Source organism: Aplidium turbinatum, chromosome 4 (assembly GCF_918807975.1).
Source record: "Aplidium turbinatum chromosome 4, kaAplTurb1.1, whole genome shotgun sequence".
In the NCBI taxonomy this organism is placed as follows: domain Eukaryota; kingdom Metazoa; phylum Chordata; class Ascidiacea; order Aplousobranchia; family Polyclinidae; genus Aplidium; species Aplidium turbinatum.
In genome coordinates, this window is record NC_137475.1 from 9,178,925 (window position 1) to 9,202,004 (window position 23,080).

At 36.8% G+C, this 23,080-nt stretch overlaps 1 protein-coding gene across 1 annotated transcript in view; it reads right to left on the minus strand.

The window, feature by feature from the left end:
• The window catches only part of LOC145768880 (sushi, von Willebrand factor type A, EGF and pentraxin domain-containing protein 1-like), a 90,589-nt gene that overhangs the window by 42,416 nt on the left and 25,093 nt on the right, over nucleotides 1-23,080 (minus strand). Inside the window, exons 14-32 of the mRNA XM_082580485.1 lie at nucleotides 20,118-20,315; nucleotides 19,840-20,004; nucleotides 18,732-18,929; nucleotides 18,449-18,613; nucleotides 14,689-14,886; nucleotides 13,582-13,746; nucleotides 9,026-9,223; nucleotides 8,748-8,912; nucleotides 7,853-8,050; nucleotides 6,286-6,483; nucleotides 6,008-6,172; nucleotides 5,114-5,311; nucleotides 4,830-4,994; nucleotides 3,374-3,571; nucleotides 3,096-3,260; nucleotides 2,202-2,399; nucleotides 1,918-2,082; nucleotides 462-659; nucleotides 184-348 (exon numbers count right to left, since the gene is read on the minus strand). Of these exons, the coding sequence (XP_082436611.1) occupies nucleotides 184-348; nucleotides 462-659; nucleotides 1,918-2,082; nucleotides 2,202-2,399; nucleotides 3,096-3,260; nucleotides 3,374-3,571; nucleotides 4,830-4,994; nucleotides 5,114-5,311; nucleotides 6,008-6,172; nucleotides 6,286-6,483; nucleotides 7,853-8,050; nucleotides 8,748-8,912; nucleotides 9,026-9,223; nucleotides 13,582-13,746; nucleotides 14,689-14,886; nucleotides 18,449-18,613; nucleotides 18,732-18,929; nucleotides 19,840-20,004; nucleotides 20,118-20,315 (3,465 nt within the window). The remainder of the gene's footprint in view (nucleotides 1-183; nucleotides 349-461; nucleotides 660-1,917; nucleotides 2,083-2,201; nucleotides 2,400-3,095; nucleotides 3,261-3,373; nucleotides 3,572-4,829; nucleotides 4,995-5,113; nucleotides 5,312-6,007; nucleotides 6,173-6,285; nucleotides 6,484-7,852; nucleotides 8,051-8,747; nucleotides 8,913-9,025; nucleotides 9,224-13,581; nucleotides 13,747-14,688; nucleotides 14,887-18,448; nucleotides 18,614-18,731; nucleotides 18,930-19,839; nucleotides 20,005-20,117; nucleotides 20,316-23,080) is intronic.

Consider the following 23,080-nt stretch of genomic DNA (forward strand, 5'->3'; position numbering starts at 1 on the left):
CTCATGTCTAATGGTTGAACAAAGTTTAAAACGGAAGGTAAAACAAGAAAGATAATAGCTATTAGGGTCGAGCATATGACAAGTTAATCAAAGCAAATGTCAAGCTTCACGTTTCATCGCTTTCAGTAGGCTATAACATGTTTCAACTTTTTTGTTTCATTTGGGCAAGCAAAAATAAATTACCACCACATTCTTGGCAATTTCCCCATCGTCCTTTCACATACTCCTCATCATAAGCACACCACGGCGTCACTCCGTGATTCATGGTTGTGCATCGGTTGTATGAGATTCCTTTGTAAGTGAATGGGAAGTGACATTGCACTGTTCCATTTCCGCAAACGTGATCACCTAAATTATCACTCAACATTACAACATGTTCTAAATACTTACCTCATCATTTAGAGTTAATATGCAGCAAAACTTGTCCTTACAAACAAAAGCTCAACTACGAACATACTCACGATTGTAACACACTGGCGGTGCAGAAGACCATTTTCCACCACTCTGGCATGTTACAGTCAATTTGTTTGAAGTTTGATCTGCCATTATGTTTGAGTCTGATGCGCAAGTGTATGTCAATTCCTCGCCAACACTCAGCGTTATGTTGGCTATTGATGCGACCACGTTTGAAGGAAGCTTTGGAGCAAGACACTGAGCAACTGAATAATAGATTACTGTATTGATAAAAAGAATCTTGGAAATGTTTATTCAAGAGGCAGTCAATGCTTGGAATCAAGTACCGGTACAATAATGAAAAAAGAAAATTGATAACAAAGCAAAATAATGTGGAAAAATGTCTTGCCTGAAGTGTAGTTTTTCATTTTAAGCAATGATAGATCGTTCCCTACAAGCTATACGGTTCTTTCACAAATAAATTTCAATCGAATAAACTTTAACTCTCTATTTCAACACGCTAGGTATCTTATCAATGTTGGTGATATATGTCGACTTACGAAAAAGTTTGTTTTGTTGTACCTAGACTTGTAGTTTTGATTGCAAACATGTACTGCATTTTCATGTTTTTATGAGTTCTTTTTTTGTGTCATTGCTCTCGCTGGGTAGTTTAATATTTGTTGGAGCGGAAGGGAAAAGAAAGAAGCCAATACTTGTGTCAAGCATGTGATCAATTGATTAGATCAAGGCATGCGTCGAGCTTTATTTGCTGTTGTTCTACAACATGTTTAAAATATTCGACTTGCGCTGAAGCCATTGCTATGAAATTACTACGTTAAGCTAGTGCAATGAACTTCGTCATTCTGGTATTTCTTCTGAAGTTGGATCTGCCATTATGTACGAGTTTGATGCGCAGGTGTACGTCAAGTCTTAACCACTTAGTGATGTGCTAAAGGTTTGGAACAACACCCTGGACAATTATTGAATAAAAGATTATTGCAGTGATACCCAACCAACATGCAAGATGAAACGTAGGTTTCAGCGTCTTTTTTGCATTTTAAGCAAAGATAGATTGTTCCTAACAAGCAACATCTTATTGGCGCAAGGAATTCTGTCACAATTAGAAATATGCCTATTAATCAAAAAATCTTGTTTTCCTGTTGTTTTATGTGGCTAGCAGTTAAAGTAGTTTTAAAGTCTGAAAACATAAATCTGTTTGCTCTTTTTTTATAAGTGTATTCTTGCTTTTGCTTAGTAGTGAAAGTTGTTTAAAGCTGACGACAGAACAAGAGAGCCAACATTTGAAATCTGTTTGCTGATTTTTTATAAGTGTATTGTAGCCTATCCTTGCTTTTGTTTAGTGGTGAAAGTTGTTGAAAGCTGATGACAGAACAAGAGAACCAACATTTGAATCTTTTCTCAAGTATGTGGTGACGCATTATGATGTGTCAAACTTAATATTTCAAGTTTTAGCATTAATTCGGGACTGTTTGGTTTCTAGTTAAGCTAGTGCAGTGAAATTACCACCACATTTTTGGCAATTGCCCCATCGTCCTTTCACATACTCCTCGTCATAAGCACACCACGGCGTCACTCCGTGATTCATGGTTGTGCACCGGTTGTATGAGATTCCTTTGTAAGTGAATGGAAAGTGACATTGCACTGTTCCATTTCCGCAAACGTGATCACCTAAACAATCACACAATATTACAACAAGTTCTAAATACTTACCTCATTATTTAAAGTTAATATGCAGCAAAACTTGTCCTTACAAACAAAAGCTTAACAAAAATTACTAACATACTCACGATTATAACATATTGGTGGTGCAGAAGACCATTTTCCATCATTCTGGCATGTTACAGTCAATTTGTTTGAAGTTTGATCTGCTATTTTGTATGAGTCTGATGCGCAAGTGTATGTCAACTTCTCGCCAACACTCAGCGTTGTGTTTACTGTCGATGCGACCAAGTTTGAAGGAAGCTTTGGAACAAGACACTGGACAACTGAATAATAGATTATTGTATTGATAAAAAAGCAAAAAAACTAAAAAATGTAGTGTTTGAAGTGTAGTTTTGCATCTAAAGTAATGATACCTATTTGAATGAATGTATTTATTCTATTTGATTAAGACCTTCTGATGATCCCTTAGGTGAAACAGGCTGTTAAGGATTCAGATAGTAATAAATATATTTGATTTAATTTGCTCTGCTTTGTCTTTTTGCATAGCATTGAGCACTTTTTGTAGTATTAATAGTTTTCATTGTTTTAAAGTAATGATAGATTTTTCTTAACAATCTAAGACTTTTTGATAAATGACATTCATTGGACCAAACATTTACTGAAGATTTTAACACTCCAAGGATAGGACTACTGTCAGTAGCAATGATAAATTTAGTCGACTTTCGAAATAAAACTTGTTTTGTTATTTTGATGTGACCAGGCTGCAGTTTTAAAACTTGAAAACGTACAAAATATTTTTATTTTTTATAAGCTTATATATTATAATTGTATCACTGCTCATGTCTAATGGTTGAACAAAGTTTAAAACGGAAGGTAAAACAAGAAAGATAATAGCTATTAGGGTCGAGCATATGACAAGTTAATCAAAGCAAATGTCAAGCTTCACGTTTCATCGCTTTCAGTAGGCTATAACATGTTTCAACTTTTTTGTTTCATTTGGGCAAGCAAAAATAAATTACCACCACATTCTTGGCAATTTCCCCATCGTCCTTTCACATACTCCTCATCATAAGCACACCACGGCGTCACTCCGTGATTCATGGTTGTGCATCGGTTGTATGAGATTCCTTTGTAAGTGAATGGGAAGTGACATTGCACTGTTCCATTTCCGCAAACGTGATCACCTAAATTATCACTCAACATTACAACATGTTCTAAATACTTACCTCATCATTTAGAGTTAATATGCAGCAAAACTTGTCCTTACAAACAAAAGCTCAACTACGAACATACTCACGATTGTAACACACTGGCGGTGCAGAAGACCATTTTCCACCACTCTGGCATGTTACAGTCAATTTGTTTGAAGTTTGATCTGCCATTATGTTTGAGTCTGATGCGCAAGTGTATGTCAATTCCTCGCCAACACTCAGCGTTATGTTGGCTATTGATGCGACCACGTTTGAAGGAAGCTTTGGAGCAAGACACTGAGCAACTGAATAATAGATTACTGTATTGATAAAAAGAATCTTGGAAATGTTTATTCAAGAGGCAGTCAATGCTTGGAATCAAGTACCGGTACAATAATGAAAAAAGAAAATTGATAACAAAGCAAAATAATGTGGAAAAATGTCTTGCCTGAAGTGTAGTTTTTCATTTTAAGCAATGATAGATCGTTCCCTACAAGCTATACGGTTCTTTCACAAATAAATTTCAATCGAATAAACTTTAACTCTCTATTTCAACACGCTAGGTATCTTATCAATGTTGGTGATATATGTCGACTTACGAAAAAGTTTGTTTTGTTGTACCTAGACTTGTAGTTTTGATTGCAAACATGTACTGCATTTTCATGTTTTTATGAGTTCTTTTTTTGTGTCATTGCTCTCGCTGGGTAGTTTAATATTTGTTGGAGCGGAAGGGAAAAGAAAGAAGCCAATACTTGTGTCAAGCATGTGATCAATTGATTAGATCAAGGCATGCGTCGAGCTTTATTTGCTGTTGTTCTACAACATGTTTAAAATATTCGACTTGCGCTGAAGCCATTGCTATGAAATTACTACGTTAAGCTAGTGCAATGAACTTCGTCATTCTGGTATTTCTTCTGAAGTTGGATCTGCCATTATGTACGAGTTTGATGCGCAGGTGTGCGTCAAGTCTTAACCACTTAGTGATGTGCTAAAGGTTTGGAACAACACCCTGGACAATTATTGAATAAAAGATTATTGCAGTGATACCCAACCAACATGCAAGATGAAACGTAGGTTTCAGCGTCTTTTTTGCATTTTAAGCAAAGATAGATTGTTCCTAACAAGCAACATCTTATTGGCGCAAGGAATTCTGTCACAATTAGAAATATGCCTATTAATCAAAAAATCTTGTTTTCCTGTTGTTTTATGTGGCTAGCAGTTAAAGTAGTTTTAAAGTCTGAAAACATAAATCTGTTTGCTCTTTTTTTATAAGTGTATTCTTGCTTTTGCTTAGTAGTGAAAGTTGTTTAAAGCTGACGACAGAACAAGAGAGCCAACATTTGAAATCTGTTTGCTGATTTTTTATAAGTGTATTGTAGCCTATCCTTGCTTTTGTTTAGTGGTGAAAGTTGTTGAAAGCTGATGACAGAACAAGAGAACCAACATTTGAATCTTTTCTCAAGTATGTGGTGACGCATTATGATGTGTCAAACTTAATATTTCAAGTTTTAGCATTAATTCGGGACTGTTTGGTTTCTAGTTAAGCTAGTGCAGTGAAATTACCACCACATTTTTGGCAATTGCCCCATCGTCCTTTCACATACTCCTCGTCATAAGCACACCACGGCGTCACTCCGTGATTCATGGTTGTGCACCGGTTGTATGAGATTCCTTTGTAAGTGAATGGAAAGTGACATTGCACTGTTCCATTTCCGCAAACGTGATCACCTAAACAATCACACAATATTACAACAAGTTCTAAATACTTACCTCATTATTTAAAGTTAATATGCAGCAAAACTTGTCCTTACAAACAAAAGCTTAACAAAAATTACTAACATACTCACGATTATAACATATTGGTGGTGCAGAAGACCATTTTCCATCATTCTGGCATGTTACAGTCAATTTGTTTGAAGTTTGATCTGCTATTTTGTATGAGTCTGATGCGCAAGTGTATGTCAACTTCTCGCCAACACTCAGCGTTGTGTTTACTGTCGATGCGACCAAGTTTGAAGGAAGCTTTGGAACAAGACACTGGACAACTGAATAATAGATTATTGTATTGATAAAAAAGCAAAAAAACTAAAAAATGTAGTGTTTGAAGTGTAGTTTTGCATCTAAAGTAATGATACCTATTTGAATGAATGTATTTATTCTATTTGATTAAGACCTTCTGATGATCCCTTAGGTGAAACAGGCTGTTAAGGATTCAGATAGTAATAAATATATTTGATTTAATTTGCTCTGCTTTGCCTTTTTGCATAGCATTGAGCACTTTTTGTAGTATTAATAGTTTTCATTGTTTTAAAGTAATGATAGATTTTTCTTAACAATCTAAGACTTTTTGATAAATGACATTCATTGGACCAAACATTTACTGAAGATTTTAACACTCCAAGGATAGGACTACTGTCAGTAGCAATGATAAATTTAGTCGACTTTCGAAATAAAACTTGTTTTGTTATTTTGATGTGACCAGGCTGCAGTTTTAAAACTTGAAAACGTACAAAATATTTTTATTTTTTATAAGCTTATATATTATAATTGTATCACTGCTCATGTCTAATGGTTGAACAAAGTTTAAAACGGAAGGTAAAACAAGAAAGATAATAGCTATTAGGGTCGAGCATATGACAAGTTAATCAAAGCAAATGTCAAGCTTCACGTTTCATCGCTTTCAGTAGGCTATAACATGTTTCAACTTTTTTGTTTCATTTGGGCAAGCAAAAATAAATTACCACCACATTCTTGGCAATTTCCCCATCGTCCTTTCACATACTCCTCATCATAAGCACACCACGGCGTCACTCCGTGATTCATGGTTGTGCATCGGTTGTATGAGATTCCTTTGTAAGTGAATGGGAAGTGACATTGCACTGTTCCATTTCCGCAAACGTGATCACCTAAATTATCACTCAACATTACAACATGTTCTAAATACTTACCTCATCATTTAGAGTTAATATGCAGCAAAACTTGTCCTTACAAACAAAAGCTCAACTACGAACATACTCACGATTGTAACACACTGGCGGTGCAGAAGACCATTTTCCACCACTCTGGCATGTTACAGTCAATTTGTTTGAAGTTTGATCTGCCATTATGTTTGAGTCTGATGCGCAAGTGTATGTCAATTCCTCGCCAACACTCAGCGTTATGTTGGCTATTGATGCGACCACGTTTGAAGGAAGCTTTGGAGCAAGACACTGAGCAACTGAATAATAGATTACTGTATTGATAAAAAGAATCTTGGAAATGTTTATTCAAGAGGCAGTCAATGCTTGGAATCAAGTACCGGTACAATAATGAAAAAAGAAAATTGATAACAAAGCAAAATAATGTGGAAAAATGTCTTGCCTGAAGTGTAGTTTTTCATTTTAAGCAATGATAGATCGTTCCCTACAAGCTATACGGTTCTTTCACAAATAAATTTCAATCGAATAAACTTTAACTCTCCATTTCAACACGCTAGGTATCTTATCAATGTTGGTGATATATGTCGACTTACGAAAAAGTTTGTTTTGTTGTACCTAGACTTGTAGTTTTGATTGCAAACATGTACTGCATTTTCATGTTTTTATGAGTTCTTTTTTTGTGTCATTGCTCTCGCTGGGTAGTTTAATATTTGTTGGAGCGGAAGGGAAAAGAAAGAAGCCAATACTTGTGTCAAGCATGTGATCAATTGATTAGATCAAGGCATGCGTCGAGCTTTATTTGCTGTTGTTCTACAACATGTTTAAAATATTCGACTTGCGCTGAAGCCATTGCTATGAAATTACTACGTTAAGCTAGTGCAATGAACTTCGTCATTCTGGTATTTCTTCTGAAGTTGGATCTGCCATTATGTACGAGTTTGATGCGCAGGTGTGCGTCAAGTCTTAACCACTTAGTGATGTGCTAAAGGTTTGGAACAACGCCCTGGACAATTATTGAATAAAAGATTATTGCAGTGATACCCAACCAACATGCAAGATGAAACGTAGGTTTCAGCGTCTTTTTTGCATTTTAAGCAAAGATAGATTGTTCCTAACAAGCAACATCTTATTGGCGCAAGGAATTCTGTCACAATTAGAAATATGCCTATTAATCAAAAAATCTTGTTTTCCTGTTGTTTTATGTGGCTAGCAGTTAAAGTAGTTTTAAAGTCTGAAAACATAAATCTGTTTGCTCTTTTTTTATAAGTGTATTCTTGCTTTTGCTTAGTAGTGAAAGTTGTTTAAAGCTGACGACAGAACAAGAGAGCCAACATTTGAAATCTGTTTGCTGATTTTTTATAAGTGTGTTGTAGCCTATCCTTGCTTTTGTTTAGTGGTGAAAGTTGTTGAAAGCTGATGACAGAACAAGAGAACCAACATTTGCATCTTTTTTCAAATATGTGGTGACGCATTATGATGTGTCAAACTTAATATTTCAAGTTTTAACATTAATTCGGGACTGTTTGGTTTCTAGTTAAGCTAGTGCAGTGAAATTACCACCACATTTTTGGCAATTGCCCCATCGTCCTTTCACATACTCCTCGTCATAAGCACACCATGGAGTCACTCCGTGATTCATGGTTGTGCACCGGTTACTAACATACTCACGATTATAACATATGGGTGGTGCATCAGACCATTTTCCATCACTCTGGCATGTTACAGTCAATTTGCTTGAAGTTTGATCTGCTATTTTGTATGAGTCTGATGCGCAAGTGTATGTCAACTTTTCGCCAACACTCAGCGTTGTGTTTACTGTCGATGCGACCAAGTTTGAAGGAAGGTTTGGAACAAGACACTGGACAACTGAATAATAGATTATTGTATTGATAAAAAAGCAAAAAAACTAAAAAATGTAGTGTTTGAAGTGTAGTTTTGCATCTAAAGTAATGATACCTATTTGAATGAATGTATTTATTCTATTTGAATAAGACCTTCTGATGATCCCTTAGGTGAAACAGGCTGTTAAGGATTCAGATAGTAATAAATATATTTGATTTAATTTGCTCTGCTTTGCCTTTTTGCTTAGCATTGAGCACTTTTTGTAGTATTGATAGTTTTCATTGTTTTAAAGTAATGATAGATTTTTCTTAACAATCTATGACTCTTTGATAAATGACATTCATTGGACCAAACATTTACTGAAGATTTTAACACTCCAAGGATAGGACTACTGTCAGTAGCAATGATAAATTTAGTCGACTTTCGAAATAAAACTTGTTTTGTTATTTTGATGTGACCAGGCTGCAGTTTTTAAACTTGAAAATGTACAAAATATATTTTTATTTTTTTAAGCTTATTTATTATAATTGTATCACTGCTCATGCCTATTGGTTGAACAAAGTTTAAAACGGAAGGTAAAACAAGAAAGATAATAGCTATTAGGGTCGAGCATATGACAAGTTAATCAAAGCAAATGTCAAGCTTCACGTTTCATCGCTTTCAGTAGGCTATAACATGTTTCAACTTTTTTGTTTCATTTGGGCAAGCAAAAATAAATTACCACCACATTCTTGGCAATTGCCCCATCGTCCTTTCACATACTCCTCATCATAAGCACACCACGGCGTCACTCCGTGATTCATGGTTGTGCATCGGTTGTATGAGACTCCTTTGTAAGTGAATGGAAAGTGACATTGCACGGTTCCATTTCCGCAAACGTGATCACCTAAATTATCACTCAACATTACAACATGTTCTAAATACTTACCTCATTATTTAGAGTTAATATGCAGCAAAACTTGTCCTTACAAACAAAAGCTCAACTACGAACATACTCACGATTGTAACACACTGGCGGTGCACCAGACCATTTTCCACCATTCTGGCATGTTACAGTCAATTTGTTTGAAGTTTGATCTGCCATTTTGTATGAGTCTGATGCGCAAGTGTATGTCAATTCCTCGCCAACACTCAGCGTTATGTTGGCTATTGATGCGACCACGTTTGAAGGAAGCTTTGGAGCAAGACACTGAGCAACTGAATGTTAGATTATTGTATTGATAAAAAGAATCTTGGAAATGTTTATTCAAGAGGCAGTCAATGCTTGGAATCAAGTACCGGTACAACAATGAAAAAAGAAAATTGATAACAAAGCAAAATAATGTGGAAGAATGTCTTGCTTAAAGTGTATTTTTGCATTTTAAGCAATGATAGATCGTTCCCTACAAGCTATACGGTTCTTTCACAAATAAATTTCAATCGAATAAACATTAACTCTCTATTTCAACACGCTAGGTATCCTATCAATATCACTGATGTATGCCGACTTACAAAAAAGTATGTTTTGGTGTAGGCCTACATAGGCTTGTAGTTTTGATTGCAAATATGTACTACATTTTCATGTTTTTATGAGTTGATTGTTGTGTCATTGCTCTCGCTGGGTAGTTTAATATTTGTTGAAGCGGAAGGGAAAAGAAAGAAGCCAAGACTTGTGTCAAGCATGTGATCAATCGGATCATATCAATGCAAGCGTCGAGCTTAAAGTGCCTCTGACAGGAAAATAAATTTGCTAAATTTACCTAAGATACCAAAGAGATGACACTAACAAACTTCCCTGACCAGCAAATCGTAAAAAATATCAACAGGCTAATAAGTTACACGCTTGCAAACTTTCGTTTACTTTCGGCGAATCTGGCACTCATTCAATTGCGAAAATAAAAACGGCAACACCGCTGTGATGTCACCATGGGTGGGAAGGATACTTTCTTTCTCTGTGGTGAGTTGGTAAGGTATGGTACGACTACTGCAAAACGTTAATGTGTGAGGCTCTATTGGTCTAAAACATGTGCAAAATGAGAATTACCGAAATGAAAAAGTCAACTTATTATTACTATCAGGTTTAAATCAAATAGGTTGAGTTTTTTTTTATCAAACAGCATCTCAATTCAATTGAAATTGCAGTTTTTCTAAACTCTTGTAGGGCTACAATTTTCATAATTTTTTATTTGTCCTAATCTGGCTATAGCCATTTGCAGTGTAACAGCAATATTTCACAAACAGTAGGCTACCCTTAATTTATGGTTGAGGTAATGCCTGCAAATTGCTGTTTATGTGACAGTGTCAGTGACAAAGACGTGTGCTATCTTTTCATGGTTTCAAACAAAACAAGGTGCTGAGAAGAAAATAGTTAAAGTTTTCTTCAAGTGTTCGAAAGTGGGATGGACCATACAAAACTAGTCGTATATGTTCTCTTCACTTCACTGGAGATGATTTTGTTAACACCACCAACCCGATTTGGATCTTCCCAGCAATGAGTGGCGTGCTGGGAACTCTAGGTGGTGCGTTTGCCACAAGTGCGAGTCTATGTCCCAGTCCAATGAATGTGTATGTTGTCATGAAGTGCCACATACGAAAGAACTTTTGAAGAAAGACGCATCTAGCTGTGTTACCAATTTGACCGATTTTACTTACATCCTGCAGTTTTGAGGACTTATTGTATGAGGAGCAGGAAGAACTGGAGAAACAGCAATAAACCGAAAGGAGAAAACGAAGACCTATCAAAAGAGTAGGCTAAGGATGCTACATTAGGCTAAAATACCCTAAACGCTAAAGAATGCACACTAAAAGAAGTGAGTTTATTTCCTTGCTTGCAGTATCGGTAATTAGTCACTCTTAGGCACGTATTGGAGTGGATACTACAAGGTGATGCTCTCGGAAGCAACAATCGGATTGTGCTGCCGTCATGCATTGTTTGGCGAATCCGAAACAATTTTCAAGTCCAGATGGCCGTTACACCGGATTTCAATGGCCAACTGAAGGCACATTATGAGAGAGAGAGAGAACTTTTATTTATTTATGAATAGTGATGAATGATGATGAATTAAATATGAATGATGATTCGTACGATTTCTTCATTTTTCACTTCAAGCATATTTTATGTTTTGTAGGAACGTATTCAGTACAGTTTTATTAAACTGCAAAAAACAATAAATCTTTGAAAAAAGCAACCGCGCCTTGTACCAACTCCGACCAAACTGTGATCCACCAATTACATCTAGAAAGCATTTGTTTCATCCGTTGCTAACGACGCCCACCCAGGATGACGTAACACCACCAAAGTCGTCCCAGAGCAGTGAAATATAAAGTTTCGCCTGTGGTGGCGCTGCGGAGCAGTCGTTTTGTATAAATTTCGCCCTAACCAGTCGAGCTTCGAGGTTAAAGTGCCCCTGACAGGTTAGATTCAAGTATAGTAACTTTTTAAAGCATTTCCTAGCGCAGAATTACACTTAGCGAACTTTTTAATCTTAACCTCGTAGCTCGACTCTTTAGGGCGAAATCTATACAAAATGACTGCTCCGCAGCGCCACCACAGGCGAAACTCCATATTTCACTGCTCTGGGACGACTTTGGTGGTATTACGTCATCCTAAGTGGACGTCGTTAGCAACGGATGAAACAAACGCTTCCTAGATGTAATTGGTGGATCACAGTTTGGTCGGAGTTGGTACAAGCGGTTGCTATTTTCGAAGATTTATTGTTTTTTGCAGTTTAATAAAACTGTACTGAATACGTTCCTACAAAACATAAAATATACTTGAAGTGAAAAATGAAGAAATCGTAGCCTACGAATCATCATTCATATTTAATTCATCATCATTCATCACTATTCATAAATAAATAAAAGTTCTCTCTCTCTCTCATAATGTGCCTTCAGTTGGCCATTGAAATCCTGTGTAACGGCCATCTGGATCTGGAAAATTGTTTCGGATTCGCCAAACAATGCATGACGGCATCACAATCCGATTGTTGCTTCCGAGAGCATCACCTTGTAGTATACACTCCAACACATGCCTGTAGGCATTTTTACTTTAGTGGTATTAACAAAATCATCTTCAGTGAAGTGAACATATACGACTAGTTTTGTATGGCCTATCCCACTTTCGAACACTTGAAGAAAACTTTGATCATTTTCTTCTCAGTACCTTGTTTTGTGGGAAAGTGGAAAAAGAAAGCACACGGTCTTTGTCACTGACAATGTCACATAAACAGCAATTTGTAGGCATTGCCTCAACTATAATTAAAGGTGCTGTTTGTGAGATACTGTTGTTACACTGCAAATGGCTATAGCCAGATTAGGACAAATAAAAAAATATGAAAATGGTAGCCCTATGAAACTGCAATTTCAATTGAATTGAGATGCTGTTTGATAAAAGTAAACTCAACCTATTTGATCGAAACCTGATAGTAATAATAAGTTGACTTTTTCATTTCGGTGATTCTTAATTTGCACATGCTTTAGACCAACAGAGCCCCACACATTCACGTTTTGCAGTAGCCGTACCATACTTTACCAAGTCATCACAGAGAAAGAATGTATCCTTCCCGCTTACTGTGACGTCACAGCGGTGTTGCCGTTTTTATTTTCGCAATTGAATGAGTGCCAGATTCGCCGATGTCAACGAAAGTTCGCAAGCGTGTAACTTAGTAGCCTGTTGATATTTTTTACGATTTGCTGGTCAGGGAAGTTTGTTAGTGTCATCTTTTTGGTATCTTAAGTAAATTTAGCAAATGTATTTTCCTGTCAGAGGCACTTTAAGATTAAAATGTTCGCTAAGCATAATTCTGCGCTAGGAAATGCTTAGAAAAGTTACTATACTTGGGTCCAACCTGTCAGGGGCACTTTAATTTGCTGTTGTTTTAGAGTACAACATGTTTGGACTATCCGACTTGCACTGAAGCTGGTGCTATGAAATTACTACGTTAAGCTAGTGCAATGAACTTCGTCATTCTGGCATATTATTACAGTCAGTTTGTCTGAAGTTGGATCTGCCATTATGTACAAGTTGGATGCGCAAGTGTAGCCTACGTCAAATCTTCACCAACACTTTGCGATGTGCTGATTGTCGATGCGTTTGTTTCGTTTGCAGGAAGGTTTGGAACAACACACTGGACGTTTGAATAAAAGATTATTGCAGTGATACCCAAGCAACATGTAAGATGAAACGTAGGTTCCAAACATTATTTTGTAATTTAAGCAAAGGTAGATCGTTCCTGACAAGCAACATCCTAATGGCGCAAGGAATACTGCCATAATTAGAAATATGCCTACCAATCAAAAAAGCTTGTTTTTTTATGTGGCTAGCACAATAGTTTTAAAGTCTGAAAACATAAATCTGTTTGCTCATTTTTTATAAGTGTATTGTAGCCTATCCTTGCTTTTGCTTAGTGGGGAAAAGTTGTTTAAAGCTGATGACAGAACAAGAGAGCCAACATTTGAATCTTTTCTCAAATGTGGTGAAGTATTCTGATTAACGCAAATGTCAAACTTAATATTTCATCTTTTTACATTATGTCTGAACTGTTTGGTTTCTAGTTAAGCTAGTGCAGTGAAATTACCACCACACTCTTGACAATTGCCCCATCGTCCTTTTACATATTCCTCGTCATAAGCACACCATGGAGTCACTCCGTGATTCATGGTTGTGCATCGGTTGTGTGAGACTCTTTTGTAAGTGAACGGGAAATGACATTGCACGGTTCCATTTCCGCAAACGTGATCACCTAAATTATCACTCAACATTACAACAAGTTCTGATTACTTCATAATTTAGGCTATAGCTTTGTGAGAGAAGTAACTTGCAATATCATAAACAGATGACTGGCAGTATCTTAATTGGATTGAATTGCATTATTCAAAACCAATGCAAAACACTAATGAAATAACAACATAAACTCAAATGTTTTCGTCAAGAACTCTTTGCCATCCACAGAAAATACCTAATAGGCTACATCTAAACAAAAGCTAAACCAACAAATAACTGCATATAAAGATTTGTGATAAGTGACTGAAATAAATAACTGCAATATGCCCTGAGCTAAGTAGGCTACAACGTACAACTGAAGAACGTGCGTGCCAACCCCCAAAAAACCAAAGTCTGCGCATTCCACGGCCGTTTAGCCCAGAGCATCACGCCAGCTCTTGCTCTATCGTTGAACTCGGCCAAATCCTGTGCAGAGCACCTTGCTTTTAAGTCAAGGCATTCGAGTATATGTTGCACCGTTTGCTCCTGACCGAATGGGAGCACAAGTTACAAATTCGGACAGGAGCAAACGATGCAACATCTACTCGAATGTCTTGGCCTAAAAGCAAGGTGCTCTGCACAGGATTTGGCCGAGTTCAACGATAGAGCAAAAGCTTGCGTGATGCTCTGGGCTACGGCCGTGTGACACACGATGAAGAAGACTGAAGAACAAATAGCCTACCAAAGGTGTAACACTTTGTTGATATAGGCTACATATGAGTGTAATCACAAGACAAGACAGCGAGCGGCAATTAAAGACAATCAACTTGAAGTAAACGATATACATTCTGTAGGAAAGATGCTTCTCCAGCAAATAACTGCTTGTTGAGCAAAAAAAAAATAACTTTATTATTTTATTTTTGAATTAATATGCAGCAAAACGTGTTTATGCAATTAACAACTCCATAAAAAACATACTTACGAATATAACATATTGGCGGTGCAGCAGACCATGTTCCACCATTCTGGCATGTTACAGTCAGTTGGTCTGAAGTTTGATCTGCCATTATGTACGAGTCTGATGCGCAGGTGTACTTCAATTCCTTGCCAACGCTCAACATTATGTTCACTGTCGATGCTACGACGTTTTGAGCAAGGTTTGGAACAAGACACTGAACAACTAAATAAAAGATTATTATTGAATTGATAAACAAAAGAAAAACTAGAGGAATTGTGGGTTTAAGTGTATTTTTGCATCTTCAGCAAAGATAGGTTGTTTCTAAGAAGTCATAGCCTACTATAGCCATACTCGTCTTCGGGAATGATGGTGTTCGCAAGAAAACCGCCATCGAAGAGTTCTTGAATGGCTAATGAGTTCAGTCCTGGCTGCAAACGTTCGGTTAGATTTAGGACCTATAAAATCTTTTGGAAGAGCTGGTTGTGGATGGATAAACGTTCTTTTCTTTTAGCCTATTCCTAAGAAGCAAGGTCTTAATGGCAATCACCGTCTTCATGACGCAAGGAATAGCCTACTGTCACAGTTAGAAATATGTCTAACATTAATAAAAGCTTGTTTGGTTGATTTTTTATGTGGCTAGCACTTAAAGTACTGATAAATTCTGAAAACATAAATTTGTTTGCTTTTTTTATGAAAAATTGCATTTTGCTTATGCTAAGTGGTGAAATGTTGTTTAAGTTTAACCCTATCTTAATACGACACGGGGTTTTATGAGGACGCCCCACTCCATTAGTGAAATATTTCACAGAAGGAAATATGCTAATTCTGAAAATTCTATGCAAAATGTGAAAATTCTTGACTTTTAGTTTTTATTCTTTGCGAATTTTCTAAACCTAAACTGGTCATTTTTATACCTTCCTGCCTTTCACCAAAAGCATTTCGTCTCAGGTGACTAGGCATTTTCGTGCAATGGTAGTTATACATATGTTAATGTAAGTGCAATATAAATGGTAGTGCAATTACTTTGAAGTGTAGAAACGTTCAAAAATGCCTTATATTAATGAGCAAAAGTAATTTTTTGTTAATTTTAGTTATAATTCAAAAATTTCAATTTTAAAGCTATTTGCAGGAAATTAAAATAAAAACCGACTTTCTGACGTTTTTTCATCTCAAACACTTTATTTCAATAAATTTGTTGAGTAAAAATTTAATTTCTATAAGCACAATACACATGGCTATTATCTTGTAAAATATTTTGGTTCTGTGATTTTCATAGCTTCCGTTATTAGCGATTAATTAGCAGGGGCTAAGATAGCTTGTGACGTGCTTTCCGTGTACGAAAACAGCTCGTATTAAGATAGGGTTAAAGCTAACGACAGAGCAAGAGAGCCAACCTTTGAGTCTTTTCTCAAGTAGCCTATGTGGTGACCCATTCTGAAGGTAATTGTCAAGCTTAATATTTCATCTTTTTACATTATGTCTGAACTGTTTGAATTTGTTTAATAAAATGATGCACCCAAGCCGATTTTGAAATCAATCGCAGATGCAATGGATTGTTCTGAATTCAATGCTCATTTACTTTCTACTGCTCTAAGCAATAGGCTGAAGATACATTTTTTGTACAATAACCAAAAATACTGCACACAAAAAGAATTACAGTAGTAGGCCTATCCCCTTATTAAGCCCACCTTGGGACCAGACGATTTTGAGCATTTTAAGGAGGGGAAGAGTTTCTGTCATTCCTATACGCACAATTGAGTATGGACGACTGTACTAGGTTGCTAAATCTGTTAATTAACAACTTTACACAACAATCAGTTCTTTCCAGAAATTGCGTTTTTTGCAAGTTGTGTCAGCGGCAAGCTGTGTTTTATAGCAAGCTTATAGGCTTCACCGCTACAACACAACCCAGTAAAATGAGATCCAGGTTAAAAGGTTTGTGACAAAACAGTCTAATGAATCGAAAAATTGTCTAAAGCAAGACAACCAGGGGCGCGGGAAGTAGGGGTGCTCAAGGGGCTGCAGCCCCCCTAGAACAAATTCAGCCCCCCTCCTGGAATTTTCAAAAATTGCTTCAGCCCCCCCTAGAAAGTTCTGACTATTTAAAGTAGGCCTACATAACATATTTTCAGAAATTTTTTCGAACAATAATTGCTACGATGAATCGAGTTCCTGTTACGTGTGGTCGCGCTCATCATTTGAAATAAAGAGTCGTCAATCACAGGGAGCTATACCTCGTAGTAGCGGTACTAGCCACCCTCCCTACTAAAACGGCGGTCCATCGTTTATTGGACATCATTCTGCAATATTTACATTTCATGCCTACTTCTGAACATTACAATAATAGGCTACATGATATTGTTTTGTCATGTCTGACAGGCATGACAGAAGATAGTGCAATGAGAGGAGACGCACATGCAAACATATTCGGCTTGGTAAAACAAACACGCACGATGCGGCTTTATTTCGCGATTGCCTGCAGCGGTGAAGTTCTTGGGGGGCTTCCCCCTTAGTTAATGTGCAATCTTCCTTGAACCAATTCTTCAGGAAGCGTGATGACCCGCAAGAGAACGTCGAATCTGTAGAAAGTCTTCAAGAAAACGTAGAATAACTGCATTTAAACTCAACAACTAATGTGTTTTAAATAAGCTGCCTTTTTGTCAGACGTTCCCCCTTTCTATTTTAACGTCGATGGACAGCTTAAATCCATAAAACAGTGTGCGTAGGCTACTTTGCACACTTCATTGTATATTTATGTAAATAGAATGCAATGATCTGAGACAATGTCTGCTGTGTTTTACTTTATTTCTGTGCGTTTAATATTAGAAAGAACTTAGGTGTATGTTGCGTATGTGATAGACGAATGTCTAGTAGACATAGGCCTAAGCAGTTCTGTAGGCTACACCAAACAACAGTACAGTTTGAACTTACGAACAATTCAAGATCCCAACCGCCGTTCGGAACGCAACTTGTTCGTAAGGTGAGGAGTTACTGTAACAGATTTAGCAACCTAGTACAGTCGTCCATACTCAATTGTGCGTATAGGAATGACAGAAACTCTTTCCCTCCTTAATATGCCCAAAATCGTCTGGTCTCGAGGTAGGCATAATAAGGGAATACTAACTTACTGTAATTATTTTTATGTACAATATTTTTGGTAATTGTTAAATAAACAAAAAAAAGTATCCTCAGCCTATTGCTTAGAGCAGTAGAAAGTAAATGAGCATTGAATTCAGAACAATCCATTGCATCTGCGATTGATTTTAAAATCGGCTTGGGTGCATCATTTTATCAAACAAATTCAAACAGTTCATACATAATGTAAAAATATGAAATATTAAGCTTGACAATTCCCTTAATCACAATGGGCTAACGCAATGCAAGGGTTTCCAATCTGGGGGTCTCTAGCAATATTGGGGGTTCACAGTTTCTGAAAACCCAGTGTATTGTGTTCAATTCTTGTTTGCCAAAAAGATTAAAAACTGTATTTTCTCGCAGTCAACCAATCCTCTATCTGAGGTTGTTCTATTGCTTGCTTTCAGACGTTGTTAAGAAACATGAAATGTGATAAAATTGCAACAACACCATGAAAAGACATTTTTCGTTTCAGAAGGCTGCATTAGAACAGTGAAATGAAACATATCTGGGTGTTGTCGGTTCAATTTTGCATTAAATATGATTTCTTTAAATACTTTTATGGGGCTTGCGAAGCCACGTTAATTGCTTTGAGGGGGTTGCGGTTCAAAAATAGTTGAAACCTTTTTGGCTAATGCAACGAAATTACCACCACATTCTTGGCAATTGCCCCATCGTCCTTTCACATACTCCTCATCATAAGCACACCACGGCGTCACTCCGTGATTCATGGTTGTGCATCGGTTGTGTGAGACTCCTTTGTAAGTGAACGGGAAATGACATTGTACGGTTCCATTTCCACAAAAGTGATCACCTAAACAAGCACTCAACATTATAACAAAGTCTGATTAGCCTACTTCATTATTTGTTGGGTTAACAACACTCAACAAAACGTGTCCATGCAAACAAAAGCTCAGTGAAAAAATACTCACGATTGTAACATATTGACGGTGCAGCAGACCATGTTCCACCATTCTGGCATGTTACAGTCAGTTTGTCTGAAGTTTGATCTGTCATTATGTATGAGTCTGATGCGCAAGTGTATGTCAATTCCTCGCCAACACTCAGCGTTTTGCTTATTGTCGATGTGACTACGTTTGAAGGAAGCTTTGGAACAAGACACTGGACAACTAAACAAATAATTGTATCGAAAAAAAAGAAAAAAGTTAAATAAACATGTAGATCCAAGTTTACTTTTGCTTTTTAAACAAGGATAGATTGTTCTGAAATTAGGCACTGTCATTTAGGCTTGGACAACTGGATAATTCTAGTTGTCTAATTTGTTGAATTGGAACGAAATATAGCAAATTTTAATTCTACTCTAATATGGTAAAAACTAGTTGACTCTAACCTGTAGTTCTAAGCTAATAATTCTAGCTTGTTCAACAGTATTTTCCAGCAAACAAACAAAAAAAATGTGGTTTTATTAAGCACATGCAAGGAAAATGCAATAAAGCAATCAAGATCAAAGTGTCATTCTATCGCTTAAAAACTCGATTTATTCATCAATATCTATACAGTTACGTCACAATGGCTATTATGACTCATTATGTTTTGGTGCCGTGATGTAGGCCTACCCTTGGAGTGTTAAAATCTTCAGTAAATTTGGTCCAGTAATGATAGATTTTTCTTAACAAGCTATGACTCTTTGATAAATGACATTCATTGGACCAAATTTACTGAAAATTTTAACACTCCAAGGATAGGCCTACTGTCAGTAGCAATGATAAATTTAGTCGACTTTCGAAATAAAAATTGTTTTGTTATTTTGATGTGACGACGCTGCAGTTTTTAAACTTGATAATGTACAAAATATTTTTATTTTTTATAAGCTTATATAATATAATTGTATCACTGCTCATGCCTAATGGTTGAACAAAGTTTAAAACGGAAGGTAAAACAAGAAAAATAATAGCTATTAGGGTCGAGCATATGACAAGTCAATCAAAGCAAATGTCAAGCTTCACGTTTCATCGCTTTCAGTAGGCTATAACATGTTTCAACTTTTTTGTTTCATTTGGGCAAGCAAAAATAAATTACCACCACATTCTTGGCAATTTCCCCATCGTCCTTTCACATACTCCTCATCATAAGCACACCACGGCGTCACTCCGTGATTCATGGTTGTGCATCGGTTGTATGAGATTCCTTTGTAAGTGAATGGGAAGTGACATTGCACGGTTCCATTTCCGCAAATGTGATCACCTAAATTTTCACTCAACATTACAACAAGTTCTAAATACTTACCTCATTATTTAAAGTTAATATGCAGCAAAACTTGTCCTTACAAACGAAAGTTCAACCACGAACATACTCACTATTGTAACACACTGGCGGTGCACCAGACCATTTTCCATCATTCTGGCATGTTACAGTCAGTTTGTTTGAAGTTTGATCTGCCATTATGTATGAGTCTGATGCGCAAGTGTATGTCAATTCCTTCCCAACACTCAGCGTTATGTTCACTGTCGATGCTACGACGTTTGAAGGAAGCTTTGGAACAAGACACTGGACAACTGAATAATAGATTATTGTATTGATAAAACAAAATCTTGGAAATGTTTATTCAAGAGACAAGCAATGCTTGGAATCAAAAACCGGTACAACAATGAAAAAAGAAAATTCATAACAAAGCAAAATAATGTGGAAAAATGTCTTGCTTAAAGTGTATTTTTGCATTTTAAGCAATGATAGATCGTTCCCTACAAGCTATACGGTTCTTTCACAAATAAATTTCAATCGAATAAACATTAACTCTCTATTTCAACACGCTAGGTATCTTATCAATATCACTGATGAATGCCGACTTACAAAAAGTATGTTTTGGTGTAGGCCTACATAGGCTTGTAGTTTTGATTGCAAATATGTACTACATTTTCATGTTTTTATGAGTTGATTGTTGTGTCATTGCTCTCGCTGGGTAGTTTAATATTTGTTGAAGCGGAAGGGAAAAGAAGGAAGCCAAGACTTGTGTCAAGCATGTGATCAATCGGATCATATCAATGCAAGCGTCGAGCTTAAAGTGCCTCTGACAGAAAAATAAATTTGCTAAATTTACCTAAGATACCAAAGAGATGACACTAACAAACTTCCCTGACCAGCAAATCGTAAAAAATATCAACAGGCTAATAAGTTACACGCTTGCAAACTTTCGTTTACTTTCGGCGAATCTGGCACTCATTCAATTGCGAAAATAAAAACGGCAACACCGCTGTGATGTCACCATGGGTGGGAAGGATACTTTCTTTCTCTGTGGTGAGTTGGTAAGGTATGGTACGACTACTGCAAAACGTTAATGTGTGAGGCTCTATTGGTCTAAAACATGTGCAAAATGAGAATTACCGAAATGAAAAAGTCAACTTATTATTACTATCAGGTTTAAATCAAATAGGTTGAGTTTTTTTTTATCAAACAGCATCTCAATTCAATTGAAATTGCAGTTTTTCTAAACTCTTGTAGGGCTACAATTTTCATAATTTTTTATTTGTCCTAATCTGGCTATAGCCATTTGCAGTGTAACAGCAATATTTCACAAACAGTAGGCTACCCTTAATTTATGGTTGAGGTAATGCCTGCAAATTGCTGTTTATGTGACAGTGTCAGTGACAAAGACGTGTGCTATCTTTTCATGGTTTCAAACAAAACAAGGTGCTGAGAAGAAAATAGTTAAAGTTTTCTTCAAGTGTTCGAAAGTGGGATGGACCATACAAAACTAGTCGTATATGTTCTCTTCACTTCACTGGAGATGATTTTGTTGGTGCTTTGTTTGTTCGTGCTGGGAACTCTAGGTGGTGCGTTTGCCACAAGTACGAGTCTATGTCCCAGCCCAATGAATGTGTATGTTGTCATGAAGTGCCACATACGAAAGAAGAAGAAGTTCTTTTATTTTTGCATCATCAGCACATGCAAAAAAACAAAACAATACAAGATTACAATGTGAGCTAGGTTGTTTGCTGATGACGATGGGAGTGACAGAAGGACCGAACTGGTCATCGAGTCTGCCACAAAGAACTTTTGAAGAAAGACGCATCTAGCTGTGTTACCAATTTGACCGATTTTACTTACATCCTGCAGTTTTGAGGACTTATTGTATGAGGAGCAGGAAGAACTGGAGAAACAGCAATAAACCGAAAGGAGAAAACGAAGACCTATCAAAAGAGTAGGCTAAGGATGCTACATTAGGCTAAAATACCCTAAACGCTAAAGAATGCACACTAAAAGAAGTGAGTTTATTTCCTTGCTTGCAGTATCGGTAATTAGTCGCTCTTAGGCACGTATTGGAGTGGATACTACAAGGTGATGCTCTCGGAAGCAACAATCGGATTGTGCTGCCGTCATGCATTGTTTGGCGAATCCGAAACAATTTTCAAGTCCAGATGGCCGTTACACCGGATTTCAATGGCCAACTGAAGGCACATTATGAGAGAGAGAGAGAACTTTTATTCATTTATGAACTGTGATGAATGATGATGAATTAAATATGAATGATGATTCGTACGATTTCTTCATTTTTCACTTCAAGCATATTTTATGTTTTGTAGGAACGTATTCAGTACAGTTTTATTAAACTGCAAAAAACAATAAATCTTTGAAAAAAGCAACCGCGCCTTGTACCAACTCCGACCAAACTGTGATCCACCAATTACATCTAGAAAGCATTTGTTTCATCCGTTGCTAACGACGCCCACCCAGGATGACGTAACACCACCAAAGTCGTCCCAGAGCAGTGAAATATGGAGTTTCGCCTGTGGTGGCGCTGCGGAGCAGTCGTTTTGTATAAATTTCGCCCTAACCAGTCGAGCTTCGAGGTTAAGATTAAAAGGTTCGCTAAGCATAATTCTGCGCTATGAAATGCTTAGAAAAGTTACTATACTTGGGTCCAACCTGTCAGGGGCACTTTAATTTGCTGTTGTTCTAGAGTACAACATGTTTGGACTATCCGACTTGCACTGAAGCTGGTGCTATGAAATTACTACGTTAAGCTAGTGCAATGAACTTCGTCATTCTGGCATATTATTACAGTCAGTTTGTCTGAAGTTGGATCTGCCATTATGTACAAGTTTGATGCGCAAGTGTAGCCTACGTCAAATCTTCACCAACACTTTGCGATGTGCTGATTGTCGATGCGTTTGTTTCGTTTGCAGGAAGGTTTGGAACAACACACTGGACGTTTGAATAAAAGATTATTGCAGTGATACCCAAGCAACATGTAAGATGAAACGTAGGTTCCAAACATTATTTTGTATTTTAAGCAAAGGTAGATCGTTCCTGACAAGCAACA